The 27,069-nt window shown below is 35.8% G+C and overlaps 1 protein-coding gene across 4 annotated transcripts in view; it reads left to right on the forward strand.

Annotated features, from left to right (window-relative positions):
* PDLIM5 (PDZ and LIM domain 5) overlaps positions 1-27,069 on the forward strand; it is a 207,104-nt gene that overhangs the window by 157,600 nt on the left and 22,435 nt on the right. For all 4 annotated transcript variants that reach the window (XM_080795510.1, XM_080795507.1, XM_080795508.1 and 1 more), the window contains 2 exons: positions 2,028-2,215; positions 26,711-26,885. In XM_080795510.1, coding sequence (XP_080651636.1) covers positions 2,028-2,215; positions 26,711-26,885 — 363 coding nt within the window. The remainder of the gene's footprint in view (positions 1-2,027; positions 2,216-26,710; positions 26,886-27,069) is intronic.

The following is a 27,069-nucleotide window of genomic DNA, read 5'->3' on the forward strand; positions in this document are numbered from 1 at the left end:
TAGTTTTTCATGAAATTGATTAGAAATGATAAAAGAAGGTTATAGCCTTGTTACATTTGAATTTGAGAGAACAATAATAAGAAACAATATTTTAAGAAACTTAAAAAAGCTCTAGTATGATTTTCCAAAACTGTTTAGTGTCAGAAGTGCTCTAGGACCACCCGCTCAGTAAAGGACTTATAGAACTGGGCATATAGTTGTATTCATGACTAAGATTTATTATAGTGTGAGAATACAAAGCAAAATCAGCAAGGGAGAGGGTACATGGATCAAGTCCAGAGGAAAAGAGGCTCAAGTTTCCAAAGTCCTTTCTCAACATAGGATATGTTGATTCCTACAGCAGTGAGTTATGATAAAACATGCAAAGTGTTGTCTACCAGAGAAACTCATTAGATACGAAGTGCTTAAGGTTTTTATTGGGAATCCTTATATTGTCACGCTGTGCCTAGTTCATACCGTATGTCCCAACTCACAGAAGGAAAGTAGGTATTTAGCATAAACCACATTGTTTATTTAGCTTAGGCACAGTGAGCTACTCTTACATTTTAGAGAAAGTTTTATATGACTGTAGGGAACTGTTCACCAGCCAAGTTCTCAAATGCCAGTTAGAGGCCAAACTTGCAAGCAGGCCTTCCTAAGACTAGGCAACCTCAGGCCTCCTTTGTTAGGTATTTATCCCAGATTCAAGAGCATTGGAGAAATTAGGTATTCTTAGGACATGATTGAATTTGAAATCTCTTTTCATTGAAATAATCTCAGCCTAAACAGTATGATTAAGGGACATTTATTTTACTGGTCATTAGTTAGTATTCTATCTTTATTGATCCACCCTTCCAGCTGTTATTTTTAGTTATTGAAGGACTTGAGTTTCTGTGCCTGGAATTATTTAAGCAAGCAGTACCTTGATTTCTGTTCAGAAGTTAGTAGGATGTATTCTTCTTATTGTTGTTATAATAATTATTATTATACTTCACCTGAGAGAAACTTCTATAATATTATATCATTTCAAAGTACATATTTATAATTTGAGCTACCTAAGATTATTTTTTTGAAGTGACAACATATAATTATAAATAACAAATGACTGGGTAATAAAAAGATCTTATAAATCAAACTGGAACCAGCACAGATAAGGCCTCCTGTTAAGCAAGTAGAGTAACTCTGACTGAGTGAGGACAATGGCCGTCTTGTCTCCTGTTTTCCTGTATTGTGAATACAGAACACTGGATATTCTGTTAAGCTGGGGATGTTGTCTCTTGTTTACCATTCTGTGGCCAGTGCATAGCACAATGTCTGGCATGTAGTAGGTGCTTAAATACTTGTTCAATGAATGAGTGACTAAGTATTGAGTAAAAAGAGTGGTAAGATGTCAGGGTAACTTAGTTCATAAAATACCAGAAGAATGTGAGAAAGAAGGGAAAAACCATCTGCCTTTTCAGAAAGATCATCAGAAATTCTCTAATCATTAGTTGTTTTAATGTAGGTGATTTTCTGAAAGATTGAGATAGAAAAGAGTAGGAAGATAAAGTTACCATATTATTTGAAAGGATTGGCTGTAACAGTGTTTCAGTTGCCTAATTTCTCACAATAGTCCTTTTAAAGGAAATTTCCAGGGTGCCTGGGTGGCTTGGTTGGTTAAGCAACTGCCTTCGACTCAGGTCATGATCTGGAGTTCCGGGATCAAGTCCCGCATCAGGCTCCCCTGCTCAGCGCATCTTGTGTTTTCTCTCATTCTCTCTCTCTCAAATGAATAAATAAAATCTTAAAAAAAAAAAAAGAAAAAGAAAATTTCCAAAGTACTGAACAAATGTAATCTGACTTCTTCCCTTTCTTTTTTTGTTTTTGTTTGATTGTTCATTTCAAAGAGAGACAGTCCTTCAGTCATAGTTTTCGAGTTTTTTTTTTAAATATTGGTTAGTTAATATCTTTGTTTTCCTTACAGATTTGACAGATTGAGAAAAGAAAGGATCATTGCTAAGTTAGTTTGCTATCACTTCACCAAAAATGTTTCCTTATTTTCTTTCTAGCAACACCCAGGAGACTTCTCAGCAGTTGTCTCCATCAGTAGCTTCAGCACGGAGCATGCCTGAGAGGCAGGAGAGCCCAGCCTCCACCAGACCAGGGGTGGCCGGTCTCACAACTGCTGCTGCCTTCAAGCCGCCAGGACCCGCTAACATTGTTAAGTCACCAAGCTGGCCACACCCCAACCAAGCAGGTATGCCAAAGAAATCTCTTGCTTTTTGTTTTTCTTAAGTGTAATTATGAAAATGTCTTCCAGGATATTTGATAGAATTCACTGGTGAAACTCATTCTCAACCATCTAAGCTTTAAAAAGATCTGCAAGGAATAGCCATAACTATTTTCCTCTGAAGTATTTCATAAACATTCTGTGTGCATTTGATATAGTTGCCCTTTGCTTTTCATAATTATAGAATTGGGAATTTCTTTGTTTCCCAAATTACTCAAGAAGCATGTATGAATTGTAAACTTGGGGTCTTTTTAACAACTATATCAATGGAAGGTTAACCTTGGAAATACGACATTTTTGTTTTGATGATATATACAAAATAACAACAACAGAAGCATTTATTGTCATCAGTTACTGAAAAAAGGATCTTTGACTTGTCCTCTGAAGATTTATAAGACGGAAGTGGAAGAAGGTTACAGTGCCAGAAAGAAAACATACTTTATTTTATTTTAATTGTTTTATTTTATTTGATATTAGTTGACATAATATTAGTTCCAGATGTACAACATACTGTCTTGACAATTCTGTACATTCTGCTATGCTCACTGTAATAAATGTAGTTACCATTTGTCACCATACAACATTATTATAATATTATTAACTATATATTCCCTATGCTGTACTTTGCATCCCTGTGACCTACTTAATTTATAAGTGGAAGTTTGTACCTCTTAATCCCTTTGAACTATTTTACCCATCCTGCCAGCCCCTTACCCTCTGGCAGCCACCACCTCGTTCTCTATATTTATGACTCTGTTTTGTTGGTTTATTTATTTGTTTGTTTAGTTTTTAGATTCCACATATAAATGAAATCACATGGTATTTGTCTTTCTCTGATTTATTTTACATAACATAATACCGTCTAGGTCCATCCATGTTGTCACCAAAGGCATGATCTCATCCTTTGTTATAGCTGAGTAATAGTCCATTGTATATTTATACCACATCTTTATCCATTCATCTGTCAATGGACACTCAGATTGGTTCCCTATCTTGGCTGTTGTAAATAATGCTATAATAAATATAAGAGTTGCATACATTTTGTTGACTTAATTTGTCTGTTTTCTTTGGGTAAATACCCAATAGTGGAATTACTAGATCCTATGATATTTCTATTTTTAAGTTTTTGAGAAATTTCCATACTGTTCCAGAACAGTTGCAGCAAATTCTATTCCCACAAATAGTGCGCAAGAGTTCTCTTTTCTCCACATCCTTGCCAGCACTTGTTATTTCTTGTCTTTTTTATTTTAGCCATTCTGACAGGTAGAAGAATTGTGGTTTTCATTTGCATTTGCCTGATGATTCGTGATGTTGAGCATCTTTTCATGTGTCTTTTGGCATCTGTATGTCTTCCTCGGAAAAATGTTTACTCAGGTCCTTTGCCCATTTTTTTTTTTAAAGATTTTATTTATTTATTTGACAGACAGAGATCACAAGTAGGCAGAGAGGGAGAGAGGAGGAAGCAGGCTCCCCGCCAAGCAGGGAGCCCGATGCGGGGCTCGATCCCAGGACCCTGAGATCATGACCTGAGCCGAAGGCAGAGGCCTTAAACCACTGAGCCACCCAGGTGCCCCTGCTTTGCCTGTTTTTAATCAGATTATTTGGGTTTTTTTGGTGTTGCCCTTTATAAGTCCTTTATATTTTAGACATTAACCCCTTATTGGGGTTACATTTGCAAGTATCTTCTCACATTCAGGAGGTTGCCTTTTCATTTTGTTAATGATTTCCTTCCTTGATTTTGCTGTAGTCCCAATGGTTTTTTTTGCTCTGTTTTCCTTGCCTGGGAAGACATATTTAGAAAAATGGTGCCAAGGTCAAAGTCAAAGTGATTACTGCCTATGTTTTTTAAGGAGTTTTATTATGGTTTCAGCTCTCAAAGTTAGACCTTTAATTCATTTTTAGTTTATTTTTGTGTATGGTATAAGAAAGTGGCCCCATTTCATTCTTTTGCATTTAATTGTCCAGTTTTCCCAGGAACATGTATTGAAGAGACTGTCTTTCCCCCTGTTGTGATGTTCTTGCCTCTGTCACAGAGAAATTGACAATACAAGCATGGGTTTATTTCTGGGCTCTGTATCCTGGTCTATTGATCGGTTTTTCTGTGTTTGTGCCAATACCATACGGTTTTGGTTGCTATAGCTTTGTAGTATCGTTTGAAATCTGGGACTGTGACATCTCCAGCTTTGTTCTTTTTTCTCAAGATTGTTCTGTCTATTGAGGTCTTTGTGGTACCGTACATATTTTAGGATTGTTTGTTTTCGTTTTGTGGAAAATGCTGTTGGTATTTTAGGGATTACATTGAATCTGTTAATTGCTTCGGATTATATGGATATTTTAATAGTATTAATTATTCTGACCCAGGAACATGGAATGCCTTTCCATTTGTTTGTGTTCTCTTCAATTTCTTTCTTCGGTGGTTTATAAGTTTTCAGAGTAACAGGTCTTTCACCACCTTGGTTAAGTTTATTCTTAGGCATTTTATTATTTTTGGTGCAATTATAAATGGGATTACTTTCTCTATTTCTCTTTCTGGTAGTTCATTAGTATATAAAAATGCAACAGATTTTTGTGCATTGATTTTGTACCCTGCAGCTTAACTAATTTTTTTTATTATTTCTAAGAGCTTTTTGGTAGATTCTATAGGGGTTTCTAAATATACTATCATGTCATCTTCAAATAGTGAGAGTTTTACTTTTTCCTTACCAATTTGGATTCCTTTTTATCTCTTTTTCTTGTCTAATTGCTGTACTAGGACTGTGTACTAGGTTGAATCAAAGTGGTGAGAGTGGACATTCTTGTGTTGATCTTAAGAATAGAGCTGTCAGCTTTTCATCACTGAATATGACGTTAGCTGTGGATTTCTCATACATAGCCTTTATTATGTTATATGTTCCGTATGAACCTACTTGGTTGAGAGTTTTTATCATGAATAGATGTTGCATTTTGTCAAATGCTTTTTCTGCATCTAATGAGATGATCCTATATTTTTTATGCCTCATTTTGTTATAGAAAGAGAACATTTGAATAGTAAGGTAAAACAACTTGGTCTCAATCTGGAAACCTGAGTTTTCATTCACGTTCACGGATAAATAGCTTTAAATAAAGTCACTTAACCTCTTTGACCCTCCGTGTTCTGATTTGCAGAATAAAGACAGACTAAATAATCTCCTGTTTCTCCCAACATGAGTAAAGATGATGGCTATAGGATTAAAGGACTTCTCTTAACAAGAAGATGGAACTATGTACTTAAGGGCTTCCAGTCCCATCCTCAACCTTTGTCTCTTTGTACTCTTTATACTCTCTAAATGATCTGTCATCCAGATTCCTTTTACAACCTAGCCACTGATTAGTTTAGAGTCCTCTGTGTCCTGAATTCCGTATCCTCAAAATTGTTGATCTACTTGCTGTTTCCAGGTGGCATCTCAAATGCAGCATGTCCAAAAGTATTATTACCTGGCTCTGGGAATGGTACATTCACCCAGCCACGAGGGCTCCAGTGTAAGCTTGAGAACCTCCCACCTCTATCCCCACGTTCTCATAGCAACTAACACCTAATGATTTCACTTCTGAAATTTCTGAAGTTTCTTTTCTCCTCTCTATGGTCAGAGCCATTGCCTTGGTTCAGGCCTTTGTCATCGCAAACAACTTCTAAGTAGTTTCCTTGTCTTCTTCTGACCCCCCCCCCCCATCTATCTGTCCTTCATACTGCAGCAAGTATCTTTCTAAAACTCTGATTTTCCCACTCTACTCTCCTGTTGCAGATACTTTACTGTGTTTCCCTATTCCTTAACTTATCATTGAAGTCCATTTTCAGTGTGGCTACCACTAACTTCTCAATATCATCTCCCACTGCTTCCAAATTATAATCTGTGCCATAGCCTTATTAAAGCATCTTAAGTTACTGAGACATGCCATGTTACCTTGCTTTAGAATGTTCTGGTCCTTCTTCATAGAATGTCCTTCTAGTTTTTCCTCATTAGTGTTGGGATAAGAATTGATTGAATACACGAGGGACTGCTTTAAAATATATATATATATATATATATTTTAAGAATTGCTCTAAGGATTTATCATTTATCAATATTTAAGAATAATTTTCATAGTTGTAAGAGTAGATTTTTAGTTAATTTAAGAATTCATCTTTTGCTTTGCATTTTCCATACTGTTTAAATTATATTGGACACTAAATAATTTTATGATTAATAAATTATTTTTTAGAAAAATACTAATTATTTATAGTTAAAATTATTTCATGGTGTCGTTTTGAATAGTTTTGAATTACTGTTATGTGTTGCTCATTTTGCAAAGAAGCTAAAATTTTTTTGTTGGGTGGGGTAAGAGATAAGCCATTGCATATGAGCTAGGCTATTTTAAAGACTTGTTTTATCACTTTCAAAAACTTCAAATATTTAGACCAGTAACATTAGCTTCTGAAATTTCTGGACTGTTAATTGATTTAGCAAGACCCATTCTCTTGGGAGAAAATGCCAACAGCTCAACCTCCTACATTTTTAGTTATTTTCCATTTACTTGAAACTTATCTATGAGGTGGAGATTTGCTCTAATTATTTTGTATGTGCATTAGACTATAGAAAATAACTTTAAGAAAAATCTCCTTGGTTTAGAATCGGAAGGAAACAAGAGAACATTTCTTAAGAAAGTGAGGGAACAACTATCTGATGTAGAAACTGAAGGGAGGGCATTAAGTATGTGCACTGGAGAGGGCAAAGAATATATATACTGCTTTTATAAATTCAGAAACTATGGTCTGACTGTTTATGGGTCTGTTAAAGGAACTGACCATTAAAGGGAAAAGAAGAAAATTGAGGCAAAATTCCTGGAGAAGATACTACAGCAAAATTACCACAAGAGGGCAACAGAATCCTGTCTTCTTTGAGTGTAATTTGTTATAATTATCAAAGCAGTCAAATAACACAACTATAATCATGATTCATATGGTCAGTATTTAAAAGATTATACTTTTTACAGAAAACATAATTTAATTTCAGCAAAATTATAAGAGTATAAACATTATATGACATTATAAAGCATTAATATCATAAAATGTATGTACCATTGTGATCGTAGTTGAATTACATCATGATGCTTAGCTCAAATTAGAAAATATTTGCGGAACTCCTGCTGTCTATTTTGCTCTAGGTGCTACAAATTGGCATTTAACGCATATTATATGATGTAAAAATTACTTATTTTACACTATTTTATAAAAATTGTAAAATAAATACAAAATCCCCACCATATTTAAAAACAAAACCATCTCAGAATCTACTCTTACTATTTGGTAAGTAGTTTTAAGAGCTTCCTAATGCAAATGAAAAGGTTCTTTTGATTTAGAAGGGGATAGCTGTCTCATTATGGGTTCTTAGGTTCTTCACAGTTCACCTGTGAAAACTACAGTGCCAGCAAAGGGGAGGCAAAAGTTAGAAAGGCCAGTTGCTGCCTAGCTGACTCTGATAAAGTATGGAGTTCCCTCACATGGAAAACTTCAGGCTTCTTTCTTTTGATACTTCATAGCTGTGTTCTAACGTAGGTGAAAAAAGAACCCCTCCCCACCATCATCATCAAGGAGTGACTGTTACCAGTGATGTCATTTTAAAATAAGTTCTAGAGTTGGGTGAGGAGGATGAGATAAAAATTACTGAGTTGCAGTATGTAACCCATTTGGTTGATCCTGAAATCAGTTTCATGGATCATAGCCAGTATTTTCATTTAAAAAAATGAAATAAAAATGGAATATATAAGAATATTTTAATATATTAAGTATTTTAACATAGTAAGAGTAGGGAGGTATCATGTTATGAAAATGTGGTTTTGGTTTGTATGTGTATATAAGTAAGTACAAACACATATATTTGGGGTCAGCTGGTAAACATGTATATTTTGGGTCACAGTATTTCTTACTATGTCTTAGTAGTTAAGGAAAAATTTGAAAATTGTTTATTTAAGTATTTTAGACGTACTTTTGTCTATTGGGATGACTAATATGGTTTTTAAATGATAGCCCCCCCCCCAAAAAAAAACTGCTTTGAAAAGACTGAAATTTTAAGACCTTCTAGTGTGTTCTGAATCTGTTATGGGTTTCCATTATCGCCCTGAAGTTCTGACTTTGAATCTTAGATCATTTCGTCTGTGGTGTGACATAGCTTGTGTTACCCCAAAGTCTTTCAAAAATATAGTAATGCTATAGAAGTTGATAAAGAAGAACTAGGGGTATATGTTAACAGCATTATAGTTTAGGTTGGATCATCTTTTTCTCAGGCATGGAGTTTAACATACACCCCCACACATGCATGCACAAGCTTGTTAGTGGCTGGCAAAGACCTATTTTATGATGTAAGATGTTGAAAAGTTCATAGTCTGCGTGAAAGTATTAAGATACAATAGAATTAAGAATCCAAGCTTGAGTTTTATGTAATTTAGTAATACTACTTTCTACTTGCCCTGTGCCTTTAATACTTTAATAATTTAGATGTAGTAGTCCCTTTAGAAATGTTAACTTGATCTAGAAAGATAGGTAGAAGGTGACATTCTTCTTGTTAGTTTTCAGAATTGGGGATTTGTACTTTTTTAAACCTATATTTTCATTCACTGTATTTGTATGTCTAGTAGATATTTTAATGATTAAAATTGTATACAACTAATGAGTAGTTAGAGGGATGTTGTCAAAACATTCATAAATTTTATGGTATAAGTTACAAATATGTTCCTGTGTTTATGTAGGTGATCTAATTTGCTGTGTAATGTTTTCCTTAGATTCTCTTTAGGTTACGGATTCCAGATTGTATAAGTTCAGTTCATTTGATGCAGATATAAAATATTTCTATTTTACCAAATATAGTCAGATGTTCCTCACAAATTCAGTCTTAAAAGTCATGAAGAGCCATTAGATGTTGGAAGCACATCAGTTTTCTAACTTGAGTTTAATTATACACATAATGAGAATGGCCAATTCATTAGAATATAATCAGTGCTTTGCTGGACCAGGTGTGTTGTCCATCTAACCAGCTTTGCTGACAGGTGGCAGCTCTGAAGAACAGGCGTGAATTTCTGAAGGCCAGAGATGTTCCCTACATGGAACATTTGAGGCTTCAGTTTCTTTATCTGTTAAAATAAGAGTCTACAAAAAGTTCTCTATGACACTGTTGTTTTGTATGTATGTGAGTAAGTAAGCATGTATGCATACACACAAATGATGTAACGTATATTGAAGCGCTACGTAGATGATACATAGATGGTACTCAGGAAAGGTTAAGTTTTTACCTCTCTGCCTTTTAGTGACAGCATTAGTAGCTCACACTGTCAACATCCGGCAGAACAGTTCTCCTGTGACTTCTCAGCTTGAAAATGTTTTGAGCTCTCTGCTTCCCACACATGAACTGTTTGGCTTCTTGATAGAGCTTATGTGCCCTTTATTACCTTGTGCCAACCTCCTTCTGTAGCCTGTTTTGTAATATAGTTCTTCATGTTCTCTGCACTCCCATCACACTAAAGTTCAGGAGTTCACACCATTCCTTGCGCACACACCTCTGTGCTTTGTAAAGCTGCTGCTCTTATTTGAAATACTTTTCCACCTTCTACCCCTGAAAAATTTCTATTCATTCTTCAAGATCAGATGTTATCTCCTTTGTGAACCTTTCTTGAGTCCTCTGAATAATCGGCTATTCTTTTTCTGTGTTCCTACAGAATGTTGACGATTGCTTTATTATAGCATTCATCATATTCATTGTAATTTACATATGTGTCCTTTGTCACTGTTTTTAGATCCTCTTAACGACAGGGACCAAGTCTTACTAATCTTTGTTTTGCACTACCTGAGTAATACCTGGCCTGGTTTATAGGCCTTCAGTCAATGACAGTGGCTAAGTAAATGAGTGCGTGGATAGGCCAGCTCGTTATATTTTGGACATCTTCTTCATATGATTTGAGGGACTCACAACACATTGTTCTTTCCTCCTACCGGACTTGAAATTCCCACAACAGTCACTGAACAAACACGGACATGCTGTCTGCCAAAGGCTGCCATTAAAAACTACACATACTGCTTAGGGAGCAGAGGACTCCACTGTCCTTGAAGCATTAAACTACCATCAGACTTAAAAGTTGTGAACATCAGCAGTACTATAACTAGTACTGTATTATTTATTTCTAGTAATTAAAAAAGTAGTAATAGATCTGAAGCCCTAAGGTAGGAATTTTTTTTCTTAAAAAATATGGGAATATATGGCCTATAAGGAACCAAACAGTGGAATGCAGAAGAAATATTGGAAATAGCCACTCATTTTGTCAAGGTGGAAAAACTAGCATGGATGCAAATTAAAGCAACAGTAAATAACAGAAATCAGAAAAAAAGGTACAGAGTTAAGTTAGATTACAGGGGCCAGGTCAGAAGGCAGGGAGGTCTAGATCAATGGAAAGAAAGAGACCAATAAAGTTCCAATGATACAATCTTGAGATAGAATATTTGTTTATATTAGAGTTTATAAGGGAGTCCTATTTTATGCAGGAATAAAGTGTGAATATTTATGCCTACAGTAAAATCATATGTAGCCAATGCCCCTTGAATATTTTTAGGAAGAGGCCAAGTTGGAAAGGGAACAACATATGCAAAAGCTCTCAGAGAACTTGGCTTCTTGGAGGAAGAGCAAGTTGTTCAGTATGTTCAGGACTATATAGTGGCCAGAAAGAAAGTTGGATGGATTAATGGGGACCTGGTCAGAAAAGGGCTTTGAAAGTCAGACTGTGGATTGATGCCCTTAACAGATCTGTAAACTGGAAAGTGACAATCAGGTTTGCATTATTAGATCATTATAGTGTTAATGTATTTAAAACCTCATTGTGACCTCAGTGTAGGCATTAAGATTGGAGTCCTGGACACTAAATTAAGAGGTGGTTGAGGAAATCCAGGACAGTGACAATGATAATGTTACCCTAGGCAATGGCCATAGAAATGGAGAGAATTCTAAGGGCAAAAGAATGCAGCTTCACATTTTAACCTGACTGGGAGGCAAGTTCTAACATTGCTCTTCCAAGGAGCTTTGTTCCGTAGAGAACATTTATTTATCCTCTACTAAAACACTGGTAGGGATTGTATTTGGCTTGGAGAAACTATACTTGGTTTTGGGTAGGTCAGATTATGGAACAAAAAATTGGTTGAATATGTCTAAGTTTTTTTAATGTAATGTGTCTAGTTAGAAAATATAAGTATGAGTAGGTTGCATCTTGTATTATACTTGAGAAATAAGTTAAAGTTTACTTTTATAACATACTTTTACAGTCTATTTGTGCAGCATTTCCATAGGCAAGTACATTAATTACCCCTAAATCATCATTTTCTAAATGTTTATTCTTTTCCAATTCTTTATAGTTAGAATTATGAGGTAAGTAGCTCTGGCATTGCATTCTTTGCCTTTGCAGGAAGGACTTGTGTTAGATGTGGACAGGGAAATAAACATTAGGAGATGGAAAAGGGGTTTCTTACAAGACAAAAGAAGAAAAATTCTGTAGAACTTTACCAGTCAAAAATTAAAAATTAAATTACTCATGTTGTATATGTATGTATATATGTATATATGTATGTATAAATGTATATATATACACTTATATGTATAATTCGAAGCTTTAAGTTGATATGCTTAAAATTTTTTTTTCATTAATTATAGGATTTTTCTTCTTTCCCACTTTCAAAATAGGTAGCTTGTAAGAGCATTTGTGGTGATACTTAATTGTAATAACATTACATTAAGTATTTAATAAGTAACATAATTTCTTACTCAAAATCATTAAGCAATATAATATTGGATAATATTGTAATCACCATTTTCTGTAGAAAGCTATTTCATAAATCCATTGAAGATAAAAAGCTCTGTTGTGTGTTCTTTTACAGTAGTTAGTATTGTCTAGGTGTGCTAAAATTTTTCCTTTTGCTGTTTTCATTAGCATCTTTTATAGCTTGTTAGAATAATAACACCTTGGTGCTATCGTTTATTGGATGTACACACAATGCCCTGTTTATTCTTATGTCCCTGATGTTGGCAAAAAATTAATAGATTTCTTTTTTTACTTTTATTGTTAAATATATCCATGGAGGCAGATACTCTGTTGATGAAAGAAAAGGCATTTAATTGATGGTGACATACTCAGCACACTAGCACTATTTTATTTAATATTTGCCATCTGTAATCTTTGATACTCCTAGGAACAAATGTATCAGATTATATGTATATATACATAGATTCTTTTATTTTTTTCTTTTTGAAACAGTTTTTATTATATGTAGTAAATGCAAGGGCTCTTAATTTATGATGAGATTTGTAAGAATTGCTGATTTTTCTTAAAAACATGAATTATGTTTTGAAGAACACAGTGCAAGTAAGCTGTAAATAGAAAAGTTAGGATCATTTGAAAGTCTTTTAGGGACAGAGTAGATTTCTTTTGATCAAATGAGAAAGGGAAAAAGTCACAACCTTTTCAAAATTAATATTTAGTTAATTTTAGCTTCTGTTGCTTCCGGTCTTAGGGAATACTCACTATCCCCATTTGGGCATTTAGAACTTGGGAGATTAATGGGTAGTTTTGTAGGAAGCAAAAAATTCTTACTTAACAGTAAAATTGTGGGTATCATTGATTAATGGTAATTATTTTTTATAATATTTTAAGTTTTTAAATATATTTTTATTCAGTGTGCAATAAGACAATGTCATTAAAATTTTAAGTGGGCATCATTTTACTAGTGAGGCAGCAGAGTCTGAGAGAAGTCAGAGTTGTTAAGAACTAAGTTGAACTTGGGGCACCTGGGTGGCTCAGTCAGTTAAGCATCTGCCTTCAGCCCAGGTCATGATCCCAGGGTCCTGGGATCAAGTCCTGCATTGGGCTCCTTACTCAGGGGGGAGCCTGCTTTTCCCTCTGCCTGCTTGCTCCCCCTGCTTGTGCATTCTCTGTCTCTCTGTCTCTCTCACACACACAAATAAATAAATAAAATCTTTAAAAAAAAAAAAAAACTAAGTTGAGTTCTGTTATTTTGACAAAATAGTGTATTTTCTTGTGTCAAAAGATAGTATCAATGACTACATTTAAAGAGGACTAAATCCTCTCTGAAGAAAGGAGTCTTGCTTTGCATAAACCAGGTGACTGCAACTACTAAGGTCTGCTTTAAGTAACATTTTCTTTGCATCTAAACTCCATTTTTAAAATTTAGCTAAGATTCTAGTTAACATGACCCTTACTATACCCTGCCTCTACTGTGTGCTGCACTTTAGCAATAAAGAAAAGCTTATTTATTCATTACGGACAGAGCTTTGGAGAGATCTGATGTATTCTTTTTTTTTTTTTTTTTTTTTCCCCGAGGAAGACTCAGATGTATTTATGAGATCTGATTAGATCAAAGATTGAATGATGTGCATCTCAGTTTTAAGTGGATATAAATTCTATCTTTTATTTGAAGTCTAAAGAAGATAGGGGTGAGAAAGGAAATTATAGTTTCTACAACCATCCCAAATTTCATTGTAGGCTTTACGTTACAGTAATAAATCGAGATAACTAGATTTGCTTAGCTAAGATGGATAGATTTATTGGTTCCATTTTTAAATTTTTATATGAATAAGTAAGCTGCTACCAGTTGCATATGTTTCATCTCTTCTAATAATGTTTTATTGCCATCTGCTCCCCTGCATTTTGACATCATTAAACTAAACAGTCCACTTGCCATAAAGGCTGGACTGGAGCTCTCCACTCTCAAAACTGTGGTGTGAAGCACGTAAATATGCTTTGTCTTTTTGTATAATAAGTAGATTTTGGTTTAGAATCATGATTCTCAGGAAGAAATAAAGGTAACAACCATTGATTGTCTTCTTCTTCTTCTTTTTCCCCTAAACTGGAATTTATTTCTGTGTTGGAAGCTTTCCAGTGCTGATGCAAGAGCACAGTTGTGAGAGCTCTTCTTTCTCCCCATTTTTCTTTCATCCTAAAATTAAAATATTAAATCTTAAGGGAAGATACCAGGATTTATTTGTCTGTGATTTTCATAAAGAATGATTATTTCTTATTAATTGATGCCTGTGGTTTAAACCAGGGGTTGGCAAACTATGGTCTTTGGTCACATATGGCCCACCACCTGTTTTTATAAATAAAGTTTTATTGGAGCACCGACACGCTCATTTATTTACACTTGTTACAAGATGTCTGTGGCTCCATTCCTAGGGCAAGAGTTGAATAGTTGCAACATAAACTGTATGTCCCACAAAACCTAAAATATTTATTCTCTGACCATTTACAGAAAAAATTGCCAAACCTAGGTATAAACCATAGGAATAAGAAAAATTATGCTTGATAATTCTGTATAGTAGATGTAAACTTTTCTTGGAGTCACGAGCACCCTTGACAAGACTAATCTGAAGGCACTCTGTTACCTTTTTGTGAACAACACCTGTAAGAAGATAAATTCTTTGGGGGCAGATATCTTATTGTTGGGTGTATCTTTCATACCAAGAATTCCTAGATCTAAAACATTTATGTATTTTCTAAGTAGTTACTGAATGAGTTGATACTTTATTTTTTTAACCACACAAAATCTTATGTCATTGTATGATAATAATTGACATTTATGAAGCATTTCTTACACATTCAAGAAAACGTACGTAAACATTTAACTTATACCACCTCACTTAGGCTCCCACATTTTGAGGTGGTTGCTGTTTTACACGTGAGGAAATGTAATACATTCCTGCACTCATGGAGCTAGAAATTATCAGAACGAGGAGCCCGAGTGTTATCTTAACATTATCATTATGGTAGCTCTATTGCTTCTCTGGCATAAAATAGCTGAGCGGTGTTCTCTGCTTTTAAAAGATGTGAAATTCAAACATAACTTTGGATAATGATAATAAAGTGTCATTTTTTCAGAGATCTAATGGCTTTAATTGAGAGAAATATCTTAGAGAATTAGTGGTAGTAGTAAGAGAAACATAAGGAGTATCCCAGATTTTCAATTTTCCAGTAACATGTATCATCTTGAGAGACATTGTTGATACTGTTTGACATGGGGAATGCTCCTTAAATTTTATTCCTCTTTCTGCTTCAGGGTTTTTTTTTTCCCTACATTAAAAGAAATGTATTTATATGAGCGACTCAAACCTGAGTTATCTTTCTCCTTTATTTCTGAGACTAGTCTGCTTTCTCACTTACATAAATAGATGAAAGTTTGTGGGAAAATGGTAAAAGCCAAGCCCATTTGGGTTTCATGTTACTTTGGAAATAAGATATGTTATATTGTGAGTATAACTAATTTTAACATATGTCCTTCCCAGTTTCCTCATCCAAATATGAACAAAATTTTACGAATTTAGTATTTTAAATAAATTCTTAGCTTAGATTCTGTATGAGTTCACCAGTGATCTTTTTTTAGTATTCTCAAGGTTGTAAATGGTGCCTCGGATTTGTTTTTTTGTTTTTTCAAATAATTTATCTGCGCTTTTATTTTTTGTTTCTTTTTCCTTATTATTCCTTCTCCTCTCTCCCTCCCCACCCCCCTGCCTTTTCTTTAACATGAAACACATTGAGCACCCACAGTTAGAGCAGGATTTGTCTTCCCACTGTAAAATTAGAAATTGTAACAGTGATACTGAGATTATTTAGAAAATTCTCTATGTAACTGATAAATAATGTGTTGATTTCTAATTGAATGAGGGCAAAACCAGATATTTTAAGATCTTATATCTTTATCTGCAAGGTACACACTGAGTTTCTTTTGCTTGTAACTCTGATCAAATAAGAAGTTTTCTGTGTAAGGTCAGCCAGTTGGGAGAAAAAGGCAAGTGCATATATCCCAAATTTTAGTGACACGTGATGCAACAAATTAAGAAGAGAACTGAACCTAATCCAAGTCCCCATGCTCACTTTAATTAAGACACTCTAGATCCAGTTTAATCTGGGTTCTTAGAGTTGAAAGGCTGGTTGCTAATGGAAGAAACAAACCTCCTGAAGTTGCGGAAATACTTGATACTTAGCCTTGGGCACACCTGTTCCAATTCTTTATGGCATACATACCAGCATTCTCTGCTGCTTAGAGAACTGATAATAGTTTAATCTGTCATTGTTGCTTTTAATCATTGAATAAAAAAAAATCCTTGATTCCATTTAATAAAATTTGCACAAACCTCTCTAGAATGTACTTTCCTCTGATCCTAGATCGTGGCTTAACTTTAAACCTTTCCTATTTGTACTGGATATGATTTCATGCCTGGATAATGAAGAGTAGACTTGCTTATGCTCTCAACATAAGGAGCCTGACAGACAAAATGCACGGATTCTATGCTTCTCTTGGCCACCATCTGTTTGAGATGGTTGGTGAAGGGGCAGAGAAGAAAGCACTTGCTGCACAGGGATAATATGCAAGTGTGTTGCCATCATTGCTACCCGATTTAGTATGTGTAAAATTTCTACCATACCTTTGTGAACAAATTCTCTGAGATGTTGAATTACAGTCCTTTATCTCCCTAGGAGTGCCAGAATGTCACTTTGATGTAGCCTAGTTATTTATATGAGTACAACATTAGCTTCAGTGTTTATAACTGGAATACCCTTTGCATTTGAGCCAGTTGTTTTTCACACCATAAACCCTCACATATGACTTCTGTCTTGTTGAAGCTGTAAACATTTGTCTTTTTCCTTTCAGGGAGGGAGCATTAGTATTCTTGATATCAGCCTTATTTCTGACCTAGTAAGAAAAAAATACTACAGGATTTAGAAAAATATTTTATGGTTATTCCTAGATTTATTGGCATAACTTTCTTGCTGCTTTATCTTAATTCAAATCTACTAGTTGAAATATTCCACACCGATGTAGAGTTTGTACAACAAAAAATGAATTTAACGTTCAAATGCTCAAGACTCTTTGTCATTAGCAAAAGCTACATCTATGATTTTATTTTCCTTTCTGAAACAGTTATGTACATCTTCCTAAATGTCTGTCTCTTTCTCAAACCATGAAGAATCTGACCTTTTATTCATATGTTTTATTTCAGGAACTTTGCAGCCATTAAAAGTATGGGCAACTAGATTTAGGGAAAGGAAGTTAGATCTCTGTAGGAAACTCATGTTTTATAGAATACATAAAGGGCTTAAAAGTGATAATCTAAGCTGTTAGGCATACCAGGGCAAATAAAAAACAGCGCTTTCATAATTATTCCTAAATTTATCCTGGCAGGCTCATTAAGGAAATTAAAGCAGAAATTAATCATCTCAGTTATCACTATCACCTCCTAAACTGATCCAGAGATTAGAACTTCCAGGTTTAGACCACATTTGAGGAAATCTGCCTTCATATTTTCATAGGTCATTGCAGTGACTGGCAAAGAGTTTGACACCCTACACAAACGATAAGTATTTGATGAATGAATGCATAGGGACATAGGCTTTAGAGTCATACAGAAATGGTTTTGAATCCCAAATTCTCCACTCTCCTCCTTTGTCTTACATCATGCACTCTCTGGGTTTTTCTCCTACCCCTCTCTGTGTTCCCAAAGTATTTATATTATTTGCCTCACACTTAGGAGCTCTTCTGTTTTCATTCTCACTTTCTCTGAACAATCTCATTAAGTCCCATAGCCTCAAATGTCATCAATATGCTAATGACTCTTGAATCAATTCTTCTAGCTCAGATCTTTTTCCTGAGTTCTTTATATTCAATAGACTATCTGTACTTAGATGAACCACAAGCACCTCCAACTCAAAAAAAAAAAAAAAAAAGGCAAGAAAACCTGGGAGCTCTGAGGACAAGGATTATTCACGTTTTGTGTACCCATACATAAGTTAGGCCTGTCACATTGTTAGGCTTAGTATATACTTGACCGAATGAAGAGCTACAATTACACTCATTATCTTTCCATCATTCTGCCACTTATCACACTATGACATAATTGACTGTTTGCTGGTCTATAACTTTCTTTAATCTTCATGAGGGCAGAAATTATGTCTCTCTGATTCAGAGTGGTAAACCCTACCAAATTATTTGGTGTACATAGTAGTTGTTCAAAAAACATTTGCCTCATTTTATAGCTCTGCATGTCCTTGGTCAAGTCATTTATCCTTTCTGAGCCTTATATTCTTGATCTATTAAATAGCAATATTAATGGCTTATAATGTAAAGATCGAACAGTTCAGGTTAGCATGTGTAAAATTTCTAAGTTTTTACTATAGGAAAAGTTCCAATACACACACATGTGTAACTAGAGACTTGGTTTCTTCTACATGTATATTGAAAAGGGTGGGGAGATGAAAGGGATTATAAACTACAGCGATTTCAGAGGCATATAACTAAACATAACAAGTGGACCTTATTTGGATCCTGATTAATACTGGATTGGGGTGTATGTAGTAGGCAGAATAATGCCCCACCACCAAAGATGGTCATGTCCTTATACCCAGAACCAATGAATATGTTATATTACATGTCACAGGTGTGAGCTAGGGATGAAGATGGGACTACGAATGCCGTCAGCTGACTTTAAAAATGGGGATACTGGGGCACCTGGGTGGCTCAGTGGGTTAAGGCCTCTGCCTTTGGCTCAGGTCATGATCCTGGGGTCCTGGGATCGAGCCCCGCATCGGGCTCTCTGCGCAGCAGGGAGCCTGCTTCCTCCTCTCTCTGCCTGCTTGTGATCTCTGTCTGTCAAATAAATAAATAAATAAATAATCTTTTAAAAAAAAATGGGGATACTATCCTGGGGAGTCCAGCATAATCACAAGGACCTTTAGAACTGAAAGAGGGAAGCAGAAGACGGGGGATAAAGAATGCAGTATGAGAGCTTGTTGCTGGCTTTGAGGCCGCAGAAGACGGCCATGAACCATGGAATTTGGGTAGCCTCTAGAAGCTGGAAAAGGCAAGGAAATGAATCTTCACTAGAGCCTCCAGAAAGAAACAGCCCTGCCAACACCTTGATTTAGGCTCAGTAATATCTGTGTAGGAGAACTGTAAAGCAATACACTTGTGTTGTTTTTAAGCCAATAAGCAACAATAGAATACTAATTGAAAATTGGTTACTTGATGGTATTAAGGAAAATTTTGTTTTATTTTAGGTGTGATAATGGAATTATGGTTAGGTTTTTTAAAAGAATGTTCTTTTGCAGATGATATTGAAATACTAAGTAATAGATCTTGAATTTGCTTCAGAATAGTTCAGAAATGGCAGGGGAGTGAAAGGGATATAAATGAAACAGATCAGTTATAAACTGGTAAATTATTAAAGCTTGGTTCTTTTTCTTTATTAAGTTTTACTGTTTTTTAAAATAATTGTTTCCGTAGCATCCTCTAAAGATGATTAATGCTAATGGCTTTTTGTTTTTTGTTTTTAAATTTCAGACTCATTGTAAGCTTGTAGGGTTAAACATATTTGAAGTATTTTAGTCCATGGTTATTATCCTTATTAATGCTCAGACTGTCTCATCTGCTTCTTCGAAGTCGAAGTCCATTTAATACAACTCCAGTAGTTTTTGATAGCTTCCTTCCTGTTCTAATATGACAAGATATTCTAGACTTCCCCTGTTTATTTTTTCTGTCCCAATCCTAGAATTAGCAGTTTCTTTAAGGAGTCTGGTTCCTTTTAATGGGAAGATGATAATTTTGGTGCTGGAGTCATTCATTCTCTAAATAAAGATTTATTAAGCATATGTCAGGGACTGTTCTAGGTGCTGGAGATATTTCAATGAACAAAACAGACAGTGTCCTTGGCCTCAAGGAGTGGGAAGATAGAGAATTAAAAAAAAAAAAAAAACAATAAAAAGAATATAAAATTTGTTAGATGGGGATAGTACTGTGGAGAAAGATAAACCAGTTAAGGATAGGGAATGCTGGTTTGTGGTAGGGGTTTGCTATTTCATATAGGATGGTGAGAGAAAGCCACATTAATAAAATTGGTTATTTTAAAATTGAGCAGAGAACCTGAAGGAAATGAGGGAGCGAGCCATGCAAACAGCCAGGGAAAATATTTCCAGGAGGAGGGAAGAGACAGTACAGAGGTGCTGAATAAGAAGCGTACTGGCCATTTAGAGAAACAGTCAGGAAGCCAGTGTGCCTTGCATGTAATGAGCAAAGGGAGAGTGGCAGATCAGGTCAGAGAGGTAGCAGGAATCAGATTCTGTAGGACCATTGTTTACCAGGGAGCTATTGGCGGTTTTGAGCCTCGGTCTGACTTAGGTTTTTCTGGCCTCTATATTGTTGGGAAGGGTACAAGCAAAATCTCTAGGCAGTCACTGTAAGTCAAGTAAGAGATGTTGGTGGCTTGGACCAAGGATGGATGTACTATGGAGGTGGTAAGAAATGATTACTTTATGTATTCCTCATGTTATTGTGAGCAGTTCATCTTATAACACCAAACTTGCTCTTTTACTGAATGATTTGTTCAGCAATTCAAAAGCACTACATCTTAACCTACCTTAGAAGATATTAGCTCATTACATCTATTGTCACTTTAGTTTGTCTTTTGAGATATCATCCCTCCCATTCCCAATTGTCTTATGTTAAGTTTTCAAGTAAGGTTTGACCTAATGTAGTATTTTTTTTTTTTTACCTATTACATATCAATAATAAGAATAGTTTATTGGTAGTTGAATAATTTGACTTGAACCTAAAAAATTAACTGATGAGTTTCATGCCTATTCAAGTACAGTCTGGCCAGGTGTTTCATGTATACATTATAATCTTCACTGCTGGGTTTTTTTTTTTTTTTTTTTAATGTATTGGGTTAGAGTTAACAGCCTTTTTGAAGCAGGGATAGAAAGCAATAAATAACCCACTTTATTTATTTATTTATTTTTTAAGATTTTATTTGACAAAGCAAGAGACAGAGAGAGAGAGAAAGAGCACAAGCAGGGGGAGCAGTAAGCAGAGGGAGAGGGAGAAGCAGGCTTCCCACTGAGCAAAGAGCCTGATGCAGGGCTGGATCCCAGGGCCCTGGGATTATGACCTGAGCTGAAGGCAGATGCTTAACTGACTGAGCCACCTGGGCACCCCTAACCCACTTTATTCTTAATATAGTTAGAAAATATCTGATTTCAGAGAATTCACACATTGTACTACCAGGGATTCTATTGGTCTTAATCTCTGTTTTCTCTCTGAAAACTATTTATATAAACAAGTGCCCTTTAGTGAGCTGAGCTATTTTTGAAGCACACAGTAAATAATTAGATAATTTTGAATTCCTTATAGTATTTTATAATATTATATAATACATAGTTACTATAATATTATATATAATATATATTACATATATTATTATAATTATATAAAATTGCCTAAAACTTGTGTTAACTATTTTACAGAATAGTGCAAACCTGAATCACCTGCATGGGAAATAATGCAGTTAAGATCTTTCTAGAGTGAAGAATTTTCACCTTATCTTTCTAAACGATATATCACAAAGATTTTCCTAACAGCAGGAGGTGGGTGTCCTCCTTAAATTAATGCACATAGTTTTTTAAAAACTATAAACATAAAAATAATTTTTAAAAATCCTTTTTCCAATGTATAGTCTGTAGTGCAAAAGAAATGACATTATTCCTTTGTTGTAAGTTAAATTTCATGTTTAGTAAGTCAGGGCTCTGTTTGCTTTTTAAAATTGTATTACTTCTTAGGATTCGCCAGTATATCACTATGACAAGTATTTGAAAAACTAGCAACTCAGAATATTGTGGCTTCATCAATTTGACAACTTTCCATATTATATACTGAGGAAGAATTCTAGTACGCTGCTAGGTTTTTATACTAATTTATGTTTATTTAGTAATAGTCTTTGTAATCTTCAGTTTGACTATCATAATGCTGAAAAACAAAAACATGAAAAAGGTATGAATGTATGTCATTCTAAACCTCTAGATGACTCACAAATAACCATTCTTAAGTTAATAAGATATTCTCACCAACACTATTGGTTTAGAGAGCAGCTAGTGGCTTTAAATTTCTAGATGCGTTTTGTAGTGCTGTGTTTTATACAAAAGAATAAAAATTAATTTTCCAACATGGTCCCCGTGGGATAGAGATAAGCCACAAAAGACGCCAGATTTAATGGAAGTTGCTCAAGATTAAAGTGTAAAAGGAAAACTTGAGTCAAGAACTAACTTCTTCCTAATGTTCTCATTGTAGCACTACTGACTCATTCATTATTCAGTTTGAGTAAGTCACTTAAATTTTTTGTGACTTAGATTCATAGATTATGAAATGGGGCTAATTCAATGGTCCTATTTAATAGCTCTTTTAGAACTTAAAAGAAATAGTTATTTTTATTACAAATAAGTAGATTGTCATCTTTAAACTACTATCTCTAAAGAGATGTATACATTTTTTCTACATAAAAGTGGTTTTTATGACAGGTTCGATAAATGTGAAGTGTTTCAGTCTCTGTACCACCCGTGGAAGATTGTTTTTCTCTGCATGGTAGTGCAGTTCTCTACAGAATTATTAAGGAAACGGGGCTTATTTTGTGGTGCCTTCCCTGTCGCAAGACCTCACCTTCTTACACCTCCCTCTCGCCGTTAAGCCAAGTGAGCAGAGGCCAGGGGCCTGGCACTTGATGGCTCAAAAGTTGCCCATTCCTGGGCTAAAGTAGTGAGAAATTCAGTCTGAAGAAATGAAACATCACTTTATTCGTGTGGGAAATAACTGTGCCTTGGAAATGTTCAGAGCTTGGTAATTGTAACAGGGCTTGTGTAGCTTTGTGTGAGGCCAATGTACCAGCAGCACAGCAGCAAAACAGAAGTGTGAGAATTTCTGTCTTATCCAAAGTGGTTAAAATGGGGCAGTAACAGAAAACAAGGCTTCTCTTTGCAAGCAAGGAATAGGAGAAAGCTTAGAGCTTTATTATATGTGTTAAAGACACAGTCACATGTTTCATGTTTAAGAATGACTTCTCATGTTAAATAAGTTAGTTCCCCATGTACCTTCTCCTCGAGGCATGGACCAGATGGATTATGTCCCATTTTACAATGACTGATGGAGAATTACTACACTCTTTTATTGCTAAAAATGTCTCAGTGACTCAGTACTTTAGGGCTTATGCATAGATAATGTGATAAAATAAAGGCATATGGTAGATGAAAGGGTTTCACTCTCTTTGAGGTCTGATTTTCAGATTTTTCAATTGGTAACTTTCCCACTGTTTGAAATCCCAGACCTAATCCACATTTTTAAAATATCTATCTCAATATTGTTCTCTAGAAAGGCAAAATGAAAATGATTTGGAACCTTCCCGTTTTTCATTTGCTTTATTATTTATTCATTTGCTTTATTGCCTTCCATTTATGAGGCAGTTTCATGATAGTGAATAGGAAGAATTATATAATTTTTCCTCTTTGTTTTAAGAGTTTATCAGTTGGCTTGGGAAGGAAAAGATGTTATAAGATACTGATAAATTAGATAGGCAGGGGTGTTGTGAATGTTAAGTGACCAAGAGAACATTTCTAGCTCAGACTGTTGGAATATGGGGTGGCGGGATTGGGGGGAGCTCAGGAAATGGAACTTGCATGAGCCTTATAGAAGGAGAAAACTATGAGTAGCCCTGGAAAGGCGACATTTCACTGGCTGATGGCCACAGAAGCAGGGTCTGGCCCTGCATGTTAAAGAGACCGTGAGTAAACGATAGCATAGTGCTCAAGAGACTAGGCTCTGGAGCCGGACTGCCTGGGTTCTGAATTGTCCTTTATTTGCCTCGTGACCTTGGGCCAGTTTCTTAACCATTCTTTGCCACAGATAGAATAAAAAAATGTTGCTAATCTTGCCTGAATCATAGAGCTGTTAGAAGGATTTGACAAGAGTGCCTTCAAATAGTGATAGCTCAAGTTAAATATTAAGTATAATAGAGGATGATGATGACCAGGGTGTGAGTGAGCATGGAAGACGAGGTTGTGAAGAAGACCGGAGTGAGCTCCTTGAGGGACAGACTCTCAAGACTGGATAAACAGGAAACCATGATGAAAGTAGTGTACTTGGGGGGCGCCTGGGTGGCTCAGTGGGTTGAGCCTCTGCCTTCGGCTCGAGTCATGATCTCAGGGTCCTGGGATCAGGCCCTGCCTTGGCCTTCCTGCTCGGTGGGGAGCCTGCTTCTTTCTCTTCCGCTCCCCCTGCTTGTGTTGTCTCTCTCTTTGTAAAATAAATCAATAAAGTCTTCAAAAAAAAAATTAAAAGAAAAAAAAAGAAAGTAGTGCATTTGGAAAAGTCGTCTAGCAGAATAGGTTGAAATGAGATTGACAAGAAAGAGACTGGTTAGGAGACTTGTAATTGTCCAGACCTGAGATGTTTAAGACTGGGACTCACATGATAACCCATGGGTGTGGATTAAAAAGAAGGCCTTGGAGACATTTACAGTGGAACAGTTGTTAAGGTCTGGGGACTGTCAGGCACTAGGAGACAGGGGGTTGTGCCCGGGTAAGTGGGAGAATTCAAACATACAGGAAGGACTTCTTAGGAAGAGCTGGGAATGTGTACAAGCAGATGAAGTCCATTTTGCATGTCTTGAGTTGAAAGTCAAGACCAGGATTTGGCATTGAAAATGCGGATCGTTTGCTCTGAGGGAAGTCAGGTTTGGATATAGAAATGGAAGACCCACCGAGGAGCAAGTTGTGCTATAAATAAGGTGACAAGGAAGAGAAGGTATACAGTGATTTTCTCTCCCATTTCTGTAAGATAAAGTGTGACTATAAGGGGATGAAAACATGTTCCTAGCCCAGCTGAGTCACTTCAAACAAGCGAGCACCTTACAGGCTCACTGGCCTGTAAGGTGCCATTTCACAGCTCAAGTGCCAGAACGAGCACTGTAGATGTGCTGAGGGTTAGTAAATGCTGGGTTTCTGGATCTGCAGTTGCACATCATTGCAAACAGGCTTTATTCTGGTAAGGAAGAATCATCCTTTCAATTATCCTAATTAATCTTATCCCATTCTAACCACACCTACAGTATGAATCCTGTCAATACACACACATGTAGTTTGTGTTATTATGATGATTATTTATTGTAAACAAAAGTTGTTCCTTTTAAATCTCTTTTTAATATATGCCTTTTCTTTTCTACTACATTGTAATTGCTGGTGGGTAAGGAGCAGACCTCCTGTTGGTTTCAGTCCCTTACAGATTTTGCATTCACTCATTTATGTATTGATTCCAGTTCATTAAATTATTCTTTTGTTCATTCATTCTAGACACTGTATTAGTTGCTAAGATGAGGACTAAGGCACAGTTCCTGCCCTCAAGGAGCTTAACTATTTAATTGGGGGAGAAAAGACACAGATATATGAAGTAGAAGCAGTAATAAAGTCATTCACAGAAAATTATGGGAACGTGGAAGAGAAACATTCCATCTGATTATGCAGCATGGACAGTGGGGAGAGGTACTTCAGGGAAGATTTTTGGAGCACTTGACTTCTGGGCTGAGTCTTAAATGATACCTGGTGGCTACTAGGTACACAGAAAGAAGTGGGGAGAACACAGGGAAGACAACCTGTGCAAAAATTCACAGGAAAATGTGAGGCATTTGGTATTGCTGCAGCATGAAGACAGAGGAAGAGAGTGATGAGGGGTGAGGCTGTGGGCAGGCAGAGAGCCCTGGAGGGACCTGGATGCCTTGCTCAGAAAAGCATGGAAAACATTCGGTGGTCAGAGAAGAGGGAGATCCTTGAAGTGGCTTCTACATAGTTGTGATCTGATGGGATTTTAGTCGTAGGTGGCAGTTGGGAGGGTGCATTTTAAAAAGGACAGGACATAAAAAACAAGCAAACAAAAAGACAAGACAAGACAAGACTTTTTGGTGACTAGCAAGGTGGGAGACAGTTAGGACCCAAACTAAGACAATATTGTAGGAATGGAGATGAGTGGGCAAAACCAAGAAGTAGTTGTGCTATAAAATCGGCAGGACCTATTATAACCACAGAGGAGGAAGGGAAAGTCCCAGGGTGGTTCTTACGTAGCTACCTCATATGACTGGGTGACCGATTTCACAGTCTACTTAGAGAATAGAGGAAGAGAGATAATACAGGGAGTTCATTTTTATTTTTGTTATCCTCAACACATTGAGATTTTTAATGCACCTCTGATGTATTGGGAGTTAAATCTGTTTTATGGTTAGCAGAGATGACTAGAACTATCTTGCTGTCAATATTCACCTTAACTGTATCTCCTCTTGGAAGCAGAGGTGACTCTTCTTTTCCGTCCATACCTTATGCATTCATAACTCTTTGAATGCATTCATCTGTCATTTAACTCTTACACTGTGCTGTAATCCTTGATTTTCTCTCCGGTTCACTTCTGTAGTCATAGTCCAATGTTTGCTATATAACCTCTCCATAAGTGTGAGGAAATAAACAAATAAATAGATTATTTTAAAAAGTAATATTATCATTTAATTACTAGAAAAAGTTTATATTTGGTATATTCTCAAGCTAATTCTTCTGTGTCTTAACTCCTAGCACTTTCCACTGGAAGAATCTCGAACAGTGCAACTTCGTCTGCAGCAGTGGCACCAGCCAACTCAGCGGTGGGACAGCCCCAGCCAGGTGACCAGGACACTTTAGTGCAAAGAGCTGAGCACATTCCAGCAGGGAAGCGAACTCCGATGTGTGCTCACTGTAACCAGGTCATCAGGTGGGTTCATTTTTTGAAATGTTCCTAAAAGTACTTAATATGAGAGTTGATTTTTTTATATATATTCTGAAAGATTTGACATTTTATTAGTGAAAATATTCTATTTTCTATTGCATTCTATGTAATAGTTATTGAAGTAGATAAATTTGAATACATATATTTGTTAGAACCTATTATAATGAAA

The sequence above is a fragment of the Martes martes genome (assembly GCF_963455335.1).
Source record: "Martes martes genome assembly, chromosome: 2".
In the NCBI taxonomy this organism is placed as follows: domain Eukaryota; kingdom Metazoa; phylum Chordata; class Mammalia; order Carnivora; family Mustelidae; genus Martes; species Martes martes.